Source organism: Salvelinus fontinalis, unplaced genomic scaffold (assembly GCF_029448725.1).
Source record: "Salvelinus fontinalis isolate EN_2023a unplaced genomic scaffold, ASM2944872v1 scaffold_1807, whole genome shotgun sequence".
Lineage (NCBI taxonomy): Eukaryota > Metazoa > Chordata > Actinopteri > Salmoniformes > Salmonidae > Salvelinus > Salvelinus fontinalis.
In genome coordinates this window covers 1-10,434 of record NW_026602016.1, presented here as the reverse complement: position 1 = coordinate 10,434, position 10,434 = coordinate 1, and the positions used below count along the sequence as shown (strand labels likewise).

At 42.4% G+C, this 10,434-nt stretch overlaps 1 protein-coding gene across 1 annotated transcript; it reads right to left on the bottom strand.

The window, feature by feature from the left end:
• Positions 1-4,462: 4,462 nt before the first annotated feature.
• Positions 4,463-9,025, bottom strand: LOC129850091 (extracellular calcium-sensing receptor-like). Its single transcript, XM_055916667.1, has 9 exons — positions 8,796-9,025; positions 8,076-8,370; positions 7,808-7,894; positions 7,285-7,551; positions 6,662-6,868; positions 6,237-6,515; positions 5,823-6,050; positions 5,469-5,592; positions 4,463-5,376 (listed from the first exon to the last, which is right to left on the bottom strand). The coding sequence occupies exons 1-9, from the start codon at positions 9,005-9,007 to the stop codon at positions 4,463-4,465; spliced, it is 2,613 nt and encodes an 870-aa protein (XP_055772642.1). The 5' UTR covers positions 9,008-9,025.
• Positions 9,026-10,434: the final 1,409 nt, after the last annotated feature.

Below are 10,434 nucleotides of genomic sequence, written 5' to 3'. Positions count from 1 at the left end.
GACTATTTGTGCTAATCGTGTAATTTTTGAAACGGCTTCCCACAAAATCCTTGATCGTACAATATGCATATTATTATTATTATTGGATAGAAAACAGTCTATAGTTTCTATAGGAGTTGAAATTTTGTCTCTAAGTGGAACAGAGCCCATTCTACAGCAATTTCCCTGACATGGAGTCAGATTTCAGAAATTTTGGCCACTGTTCTGGAGTCAGTTAAAAGGGCACTGTTATTGCTATGACTATACGGACACTGCTTACGTCTTCCCCTGGATGCCTTTACGTGATGACGATTTGAATGGGGTCGATTGCGCGTTCACAGGCACTATAAATTAAAAAACCCTGTAGCTAGCAAGTCTTTTCTTGGTGCGTAACGCGCGTGGAGGACACCGACCCGCTCCTGTTCCAAGCGTTAGTGTTGGGAGTAATCTTTCTCCGGTCATGTTAAGACTCGTTATAGGAGTTAAAAACATCATAAGGTAGTTAATTTAAAGCGTTTTATAGCAATTTATATCCGTTTAGTGCGATTTTGGGACATTTATTTCTGAAACGCTGTAAATTGCTGGGCACGCTTCCAGTTCATCCCGAACGCAGGGATGGCATTTCCACATGGCAAGAGGACAGCTTTCCACCAAAAGACGATTGGACCCAAGAAAGGATCCTTTGCCCAAGATACTGATGGAAGAACAGCTCAAAGTAGGACATTTTTATTATGATAAATCGTGTTTCTGTCGAAAAATGTTAGTGGCTTAGGACGCCATGTTTTTTGACGTAGCTTCGCTTGGCGCAAACTGTATTGAAAAGTAAGGATAATTTAAAAAATGTAGTTCCGCGATTGTATTAAGAATTAAATTGTCTATCAATCCCTGTCCACCCTATATTTTTTAGTCACGTTTATGAGTATTTATGTATAAGAGTAGATCACTGTCTAAGTGGCACATGGTTATTTTCTGACCAGCTGAGCTACATTTCACATTGTCTAACCATGATTTTGGTGGCTAAATATAAACATTTTCGATCAAACTCTATATGGATTGTGTAATATGATGTTACAGGAGTGTCATCTGAAGAATTCTGAGAAGGTTAGTGAAAAAATTAATATATTTTGGCGATGTTGACTTTTATCGCTCACTTTGGCTAGAATCAATGCTGGGCTGCTATGTGCTATGTGCTATGCTAATATAACGATTTATTGTGTTTTCGCTGTAAGACACTTAGAAAATCTGAAATATTGTCTGTATTCACAGGATCTGTGTCTTTCGATTCGTGTATGCTGTGTATTTTTACGAAATGTTTGATGATTAGTAAGTAGGTAAACACGTTGCTCTAAGTAGTTTTTCTATTCCATTTGTGACGGTGGGTGCAATTGTAACCTATGCCATCTACCTGAAATATGCACTTTTTTCTAACAAAACCTATCCCATACCATAAATATGTTATCAGACTGTCATCTGATGAGTTTTTTTCTTGGTTAGGGGCTATAAATATCTTAGTTTAGCCGAATTGGTGATAGCTACTGGTGTTGGTGGACAAATAAAAGATGGTGGATTATGCTAATGTGTTTTTAGGTAATAGATGTACATCTTTACATATTGTGTCTTCCCTGTAAAACATTTTAAAAATCGGACATGTTGGCTGGATTCACAAGATCTGTGTCTTTCATTAGCTGTATTGGACTTTAATGTGTGAAAGTTAAATATTTTAAAAAAATATATTTTTTGAATTTCGCGGCTCTGCCTTTTCAGTGGGGGGGGGGGGGGGAGTGCCGCTAGCGGCACCCTCATCCTAGACAGGTTTAACTTCTTATGGCTGCAAGGGGCAGTATTGAGTGGCCTGGATAAAAGATGCCCATTTCAAACGGCCTCGTACTCAATTCTTGCTCGTACAATATGCATATTATTATTACTATTGGATAGAAAACACACTCTAGTTTCTAAAACCGTTTTTGAATTATTTCTCTGAGTGAAACAGAACTCATTATGCAGCACATTTCCTGACCAGGAAGTGGAATGTCTGAAATCGATGCTCTGTGTCAACTTCCGGCCTATACATGGGCATGATACGTAAGAGTCTACGTGCACTTCATAGACCTTCCTCTGGATGTCAAGAGGCTGTGAGAGAAGAAATGTTGTGTTTATCTTGATCTGAATTTGAATACAAGCTCTTTGTATGACGTGTCCCTCATTTCCGGTACTCTTGGCAGCGCCAGGTGGACAGTGGGATTGCCTTCTGTTTAGCTGCCGTTATGGATGACTACTTTCTCCGGCTCTGATTTTATTTGATACATGTGACCATATCATCGTAAAGTATGTTTTTTCAATATAGTTTAATCAGATTATTGAATTTTTTTCTGGAGTTTTGCCGTGTTCCGTTCTCTGACTTTGTTGACGTTGGAGAGATCCGTGCCACTTGGCAAGTGCCCATGCTAAATCAAGAGGGAAATTTGCCGTTCCAGATCCAAACAACGACTGTTCTGGATAAAGGACACCTTGTCCAACATTCTAACGGAATATCACCAAAAGTAAGAAACATTTTATGATGCTATTTCTAATATCTGTCGTGCATGTGAACTGGTCGTCGGCGCCCAAGTGTTTCTGGCTATTGTGGCTACGCTAATATAACGCTACATTTTGTTTTCGCTGTAAAACATTTAATAAATCGGAAATATTGTCTGGAATCACAAGATGCCTGTCTTTCAATTGCTGTACTCTATTTATTTTTCAGAAATGTTTTATGATGAGTAATTAGGTATTTGACGTTGGTGTCTGTAAATATTATGGCTGCTTTCGGTGCAATTTCTGATTGTAGCTGAAATGTAAACTATGATTTATACCTGAAATATGCAAATTTTTTGAACAAAACATATGCTATACAATAAATATGTTATCAGACTGTCATCTGATGAAGTTGTTTCTCGGTTTGTGGCTATTTATATCTTTATTTGGTCGAATTTGTGATAGCTACTGATGGAGTAAAAAACTGGTAGAGTAAAATAGTGGTGTCTTTTGCTAACGTGGTTAGCTAATAGATTTACATATTGTGTCTTCCCTGTAAAACATTTTAAAAATCGGACATGTTGGCTGGATTCACAAGATGTGTACCTTTCATATGCTGTATTGGACTTGTAATGTGTGAAAGTTAAATATTTAAAAAAAATATATTTTGAATTTCGCGCCCTGCACTTGAGCTGGATGTTGTCATAAGTGTACCGACGTCGGACTTGCACGCCAAACAGGTTAACAACGACCACTCTCAGAATTTTTACTTCCTGTTTGGATTTTTCCTCAGGTTTTTGCCTGCCATATGAGTTCTGTAAAATAATATGATATAATATGCATATATTAGCATGTGGGACAGAGTAGGAAGCAGTTCACCCTGGGCACGAAATTCATCCAAAAGTGAAAATGCTGCCCCCTATACCAAATAAGTTAATAGCTGAATCTAAGATTTGTATTTGACTCAAAAGTTTGGACACCTACAGGGGGTGCTTCATTTCTCCCCTGAAATTCAGTTCTGAAAACAAATCAATTAAATTAGATACGGTTAATGAAAAATGTTGTTATTCCTTTCACATAATATGAGGTAATTCTGTAATCTCATATGACACATTTTAATAAAATATCTAATAAAATATAAATTTCAACAGTTCAATTAAAACACATTCAAGCAACTCCTTTAAAAGCCAGAATATTTTATTAAATGAATATTTGTATTAATTAATTATTAATTCATGGTTGAATGAGTGTGGCAGCAGAATCCCTTTGAAGGAACAGAGAAGTTACGATGTTCCACACCATGTGAGGATTCAATCAAAAGCCTTTCGATGCAGAAACCCACTTATCTGGGATAACCTATCCCTTAGAAGATTTAAGCCACACACATAGACAAAGTAAATAAATCAAAAGCCTACTTTTAACAGCCCAAGGAAAAAAATAATTTATTATGTGATTAATATTTAGTCACAGAACATCATGATTATAATCAATTACACATCACCAGGGTACTAACAGAACGATAAAATCTCTTTGATTTGATTTGATTTAATGCCATCACACTACAAACAGAAGTGGAAACTAAAAGGAGCTACTTCAAACTATTTGAGACCATCATACTCTGTTACTATACATGTCTCCTTTCCTTTCTTTGCATGAAAGAGTGTGAAGCAAATCCCTAGCAGGCATTGTACCTCTACCTAGTGTTCATATATCAGATCAGCGCAGAGGACGTGAAGAAGACAAGGAGAGGAATCCACTGTAAACTGTTGTTATGGTATTGAGCCTATGGGAGAATCTCAATTTAATTTCTATGATTCCTTGTTTCCTCTTACCTCGGTCTCCTTTTCAAAACCCAATGAATGAGAAGGTTAGATATCCCGCTCCCCCTAACCTTCTCATCCAATGGGTTTTGAGAAGAGTGCCAGGAGAGAGGACGTGAGGAATCAAGGAAATTAAATTGAGATTCTCCCTATGTTTTGGTTGTGGCCCGGCCCATCAGAGCCTTCTTGGTGTTCCTCTCTGGCCTCAGCAGGATGATGTAACACTTTGGGCCGAACAGAGCCACCAGGAGGCCAAAGCTGGAAGCTAAGATGGCGAATATCTCCACAGCGTCTGCGTACATCCCAGGAGAGCTGACGTAGGCAGGGACGAAGGAGATCCACACGGCACAGAAGATCAGCATGCTGAAGGTGATGAACTTGGCCTCGTTGAAGTTGTCTGGAAGGTTCCTGGCCAGGAAAGCCAAGAAGAAGCTAAGGAACGCCAGGAGGCCGATGTAGCCTAACAACGCTCCGAACCCTGCTACCGACCCCACCACACACTCATATACAATCTTATCATTATGGTAGCGCGTGTTTTTGTGTGGAGTTGGAGAGGCTGAAACCAGCCAGGCTGTGCAGATAGCAGCCTGGAATGAGGTGAGAACCAGGACTGTTCCTCTCTGCTGCCCAGCACCAAACCACTTCAGGCTGGCATTGCCCCCGGGCTTAGAGGTCCTAAACACAGCCAGCACCACCATTGTCTTCACCAGTATACAGGAGACACAGAGAACAAAGCTGATACCAAATGCTGCATGCCTCAGCTGACACGTCCACAGCCGGGGCCGGCCAATGAACAGCAGCGAGCACAGGAAGCAGAGTTTGAGTGACAGCAGAAGCAGAAAGCTCAGCTCAGAGTTGTTGGCCTTGACAACAGGCGTGTTCCGGTAGCGGGTGAAGATTCCGAGGACCACTGCACAGATGAGGGCTCCTAACAACGAGGCGGTCATCAAGGAGATGCCCAGTGATTCCTGGTAGGAGAGGAACTCAACCCCCTTAGGGACGCAGAGGTCACGCTCCGGGCTGGACCAGAAGTCCTCTGGACATCTCGAGCACTTGGCCGAGTCTGACAAAAAGACAGACAAAGCAAATGTGGAAAACCGTTTCATTAGCCCCAAACCACCCTCAAATTCTTTAAATAATATTCAGTTCACTGACCTGTTGTGTTGCTGACCTCTCCCTCAGCACAGGAGATGCAGTTGAAGCAGCAAACAGGCTCCCCCTTCTTCCTGGCTACACGGGTGCCTGGGGGACAGCTCTCACTGCACACTGATCGTGGGGGCTATAAGGACGAAGGAGAGGGGGGATTTAACCTTTATTTAACTAGACAAGTCAGTTAAAGAACAAATTCTTATTTACAATGATGACCTAGGAGTGAGAATACCAGACATTTATACGCACATATTTATACTCCCATATTTACTGCTTCTTTGCCCTCCACTGATATAAGTTTACACTGTTTCTGTTGCAGTAGTGAAATATGCTATATAACTGTATAACTTTACAAATAACCTTTTTTGACTCAAAATTCCAGAAAATTCTGTCCTCGTCCAATGTCAGCTCTTGTCCTGCTGGGGCTGATTCGTCGATCACACCCACAGTCTCCACCTGAACGCTCCCGTCCTGGAGCCACGCCCAGTTCATGATGTCATAGATGGCCAGGGCGTCCCCGTTATCATCGAAAGAAATGCGATCGCCAAACCCTGTGGTGAAGTTAACCCTCTCCAGGTAATGGACCAGCTGGTTAGAGGAGGGGGATGGAGGGATGGAGGGAACAGAGGAAAAGAGGAAAGAGGAGGAGATTATGTAGACAAAAGACAGTATGAAGTCAGGGGACCTTGACTAAGAAAACAGGAAACAGAAGTAAACAGTTGGCAAAGTGTACGTCTGCATCTGTTTGTGTGTGCGTGTGTGTGTGTGTCCCACCTGCCAGGGCTCAAATCTCTGTAGACTGGCACAGCGGTTCCCACTGAAAGGTCCTCTCTCTGGCACACACTGCAGTAGGTCATGCAGGGCATGGGCCAGGGCGTACACTGCCTTATACACGTTATACTCCGGCCTGAGCTCAGACACGTCCCCATAGTTAGTCTCCACATCCCTCAGGTCCTCCTGACCTGTACATACATCACCCCCAGCCTCCACCCAACCTCCTGGGGGCTCCAACCTGCACCCAAACACAGCCTCCCAGAACTGTCTCACCTTACCAGAACAGAGAAAGAAATGTCATAGAGGAAACTAGTTTTTTTCTTCAGTATTGTAGTATTTATAGGCAAAGTAGCCTTTTAAATGTTTTAAACATAATTTATAAAGTAATTAAATGGTTAGAGTTAAAAGACAACAAACTACTTCACCATATTTTTTCCGGGGTTATTGGCAAGTTGGTCATCGGGGCGGATGCTAAGCAGGTAGTCCCTGAGTCCGGGTATCTCTCCACGACGGATGGCGATACCCAGGGTACCCCCCAGGTATGGCATGAGACGGAGGGTGTGAAACACAGAGGAAGTGCTCCAGGCTTCACTGGCAATCCACTGGAGACCCTTCACATTCTGCACCACCACCTTGTAAAACGGGTTTTATATTTTATAATCTTGGCATCAAGAACACCACAATCGTAATATGCTGTAATGCTGTGTTTGTGAGAGGGGTAACATCCTACAGCTGTTATGGCTGTAATAATGTTTGTAGAATGTATTTGAGGAAAACATTTACTTACTATGACTGTGATATGTGATTTCCCCCCCTAGATAACTTAGGATGGATGCAGTAACTAATTGTCCAGGGTCACCCATACGTAACATATAATCACACATCACTGACTGTAAGTTGCTTTGGATAAAAGCATCTGCTAAATGGTATTACTAATATTATTATTATAAACTGTAAATCTCTCTGGATTAGAGCCTCTGATACTAAAATGTGAATGTATTGTGAGTGTTAGTTTAGATGAACCGTCAAGATAAAATCATCTCTGAACCTCGTCCACCAGAGGGAGCAGGTAGGCCTCATTGGAGAACACCACCACCACACGAGCAGAGGAGCTCTTGATCTCTCCCACGATCCTCTGCAGCTCTGTGGGGCGGTTGTCTTTGGGCAACACCTGGGAATAGGCCACACAGCCCCCTGACTCGGCCAGGCTTGACTGGAAGGACCGGGCAGCATGAACTCCGTAGTCATCATCACTGAACACCAGTCCCACCCAGGTCCAACCCAACCGACGTAGGATCTGGATCATGGCTCGCACCTGAGATCACATCAACAGAGATTAGACATTACTGATGTTATTACAGAGACTGGTGAGTATAGAGTGATCAACATAAACTACATACATTATTTTTGTCACCTTTTATTTAACCTTATCTAAGCTTTATTTATTTTTTATTATTGAACCTTTTATTTAACTGTTATGCCATTACACAGTATAAAGTGTATAGTGAGTATACATGGGAGCTGACGGTTCACTGTCTAATCATGTCATTGTAGCCTTCTTAGAGACAGACCTGGAAGGCGTCACTGGGGATGGTTCTGAAGAAGGATGGGTATTTTCCCCGGTTGCTTAGACAGGAACAAGTGGAGTAGTGACTCACCTGAGGGAGAGAAATATACAATGATTATTTATTTTTTCTTCAATGAATTAATGAAATAGAAAGGTTTCATGCCTGGACACATTAAGACCTAAACATGCTGTTTCTCACTCAAAGTGGGGATTTGGAATACAAGAAGGACATTTACAATAGTGTTGTCATCTTTCTATTCTTTCTGATTTACCATGGGAACCCGGAACAGCCCTAGGACACTGGAGATGGCGATGGAGTGTGTGGACCCTGGGTCTCCCACAATCCCTAGCACCGGGGGTGGCCCAGAACAAGTCTCATCCAATAAGAACTCTTTCTCTGTCCCACTGGCCAATGACATGGCAGCACGGAGCGATACTCCCAGCTTCAGGCAGTTGTCGTAGAGCTGGTATCCGAGCGTGATGTTTGGCAGAAGGTCAGGGTCTCTGTTGATCTCATTTACAGCAAACGCCATAGTCTGGGCCTGCTGGAAACCAGAACTGGTAAAACTGAAAAGGAACATTCAATCAATTTGTAAATGTTTTAAATCGCTCTAGAGGTGTTGAACCCTGTGCACATTTTAAGGGGTGTGTGTGAGAAAGTGTTGTCTTAAGGGGTTGAGAGGAGAAAACAAATTACTTTTGTCAAGGATAGATAATAAAATAGCTTTATCTTAAAGATACATTTGCTTAGAAAATATGAATAATGATTGAAAACAATGGAATACACACAATTAATTCACATATATTTTGAAACGCAATGTACTATTCAACAATGTACTATTCACCAATGTAACAAGAACCCAGTAGGTCTCCGGGACCAGGGTTGGTTAACACTGATCATAATGAGGCATCTTATAGTAGGGATGTCTATCTGTCCTTTTTAGGAGAGGTGCAGACACACATCCAGTCCAGTCCAGTAGATGAATACTCACCCCTCACAGTAGAGCTGCTGGGGTTCTGATGTGAAAGATAGCTCAGGGAACACAGTGAAGTAGTGGACCTCAAACAGACCTCCCAGAATCACATCACCCTTCTGGTACATCCCATTCAGACTGAAATGCTCCCGCAGACGACAGGACGAGGAGGAGGATGAGGCAGAGGAGTAGTTCAATAGAAGGCTCAGAGATGAGGAGTTCAGTATCATGATTATAGATAGGTAAAGGTTCATATATTTCCTGACCCTCATAGCTGTACTCTGTCTCTCCCCTCTCTCTCTTTCTTACTCTCTATCCCTCTCTTTTATAGTGTCAGTGGAGGTTGACACTATAAGGCGGGGAGAGGGGTGGCAGGGGGAGGGAGTTGGGGGGGAGGAGGCGGGGGTCTGCAGGGGGGAGGGATTGCAGGGGGAGGAGTGGCAGGGGGAGGCGTGTTAGGGGGAGGGGGCGGGGGGGGGGTTCAGAGTTGCAGGTAGGAGATGAGACATGGGAGTGTCAGAGAAAGACGATATGTGAACTGTTGCCACACGAAAAGGGAAACTAGTGAAGAACAAATACCATTCTAAATAAATATTCAAGTTTATTTATTTTCCCTTTTGTACTTTAACTATTAGCACATCGTTACAACACCACATATAGACATAATATGACATTTGAAATGTCTCTGTTCCTTTGAAACTTTTGTGAGTTTGTCAGATTTTTTATTTGACTTTTGTTTATTTCACTTGCTTTGGCAATGTGATCTTATGATTCCCATGCCAATAAAACACTTTGAATTTAATTGAAAGAACTATTACACACCTCCAAGTTATTCCACCATGTGTCCTGTAGGTGAGCTGTTCTTCTCCTTCTCCCGCTTCCTCTCCCTCTATCTCACTCTCTCCCTCTCCCTCTCCCTCTCCCTCTCTCTCTCTCTCTCTCTCTCTCTCTCTCTCTCTCTCTCTCTCTCTCTCTCTCTCTCACTTCCTCTCTCCCCCTCTGCCCCCTCTCTCCGTCCTTCACAGATGTACCAGTTTATTGCTTGGTGTCTGTTAAGGGGTCTCTAGCTGCAAGCTAATAATGAGGGTGTGATGAATTGAGAGACACACAAATACATAAAAACATCTAATTTGATTGGTTGCATACACATATTTTGCTAAATGTTGTTTTGGGTGTAATGAAATGCTTATGTTGCAACCGTGCAGTAATAGATAACAATACACTCTACAACAAGAATTAAGAAATAGACACATTTTAGAACAAGCCATGTCAAAAATAGTGTACATGAAATGTGTGTTTGGATGAAATGTACAATATATTAATAAAAAAGGTGTGTACAGGCCTCCTGAGTGGTGTAGTGGTCTAACGCACCGGATTGTGCTTGTGGCGTCACTACAGACCCGGGTTCGATCCCAGGCTATGGCCGTGACTGGGAGTCCCACAGGACAGGGCACAATTGGCCCTGCGTCATCCGTGTTAGGGAACTGTTAGGCCCGGGGGGGTCTTTACTTGGCTCATCGTGCTGTAGCAACTCCTTGTGGTAGGCTGGGTGACTGCAGGCTGACCAGGATATCAGGTGAATGGTGTTTCTTGCTGTACATTGGTGCAACTGGCTACTGGCTTAAGCAGGCGAGAGAATATGCATATCAAGAATAAT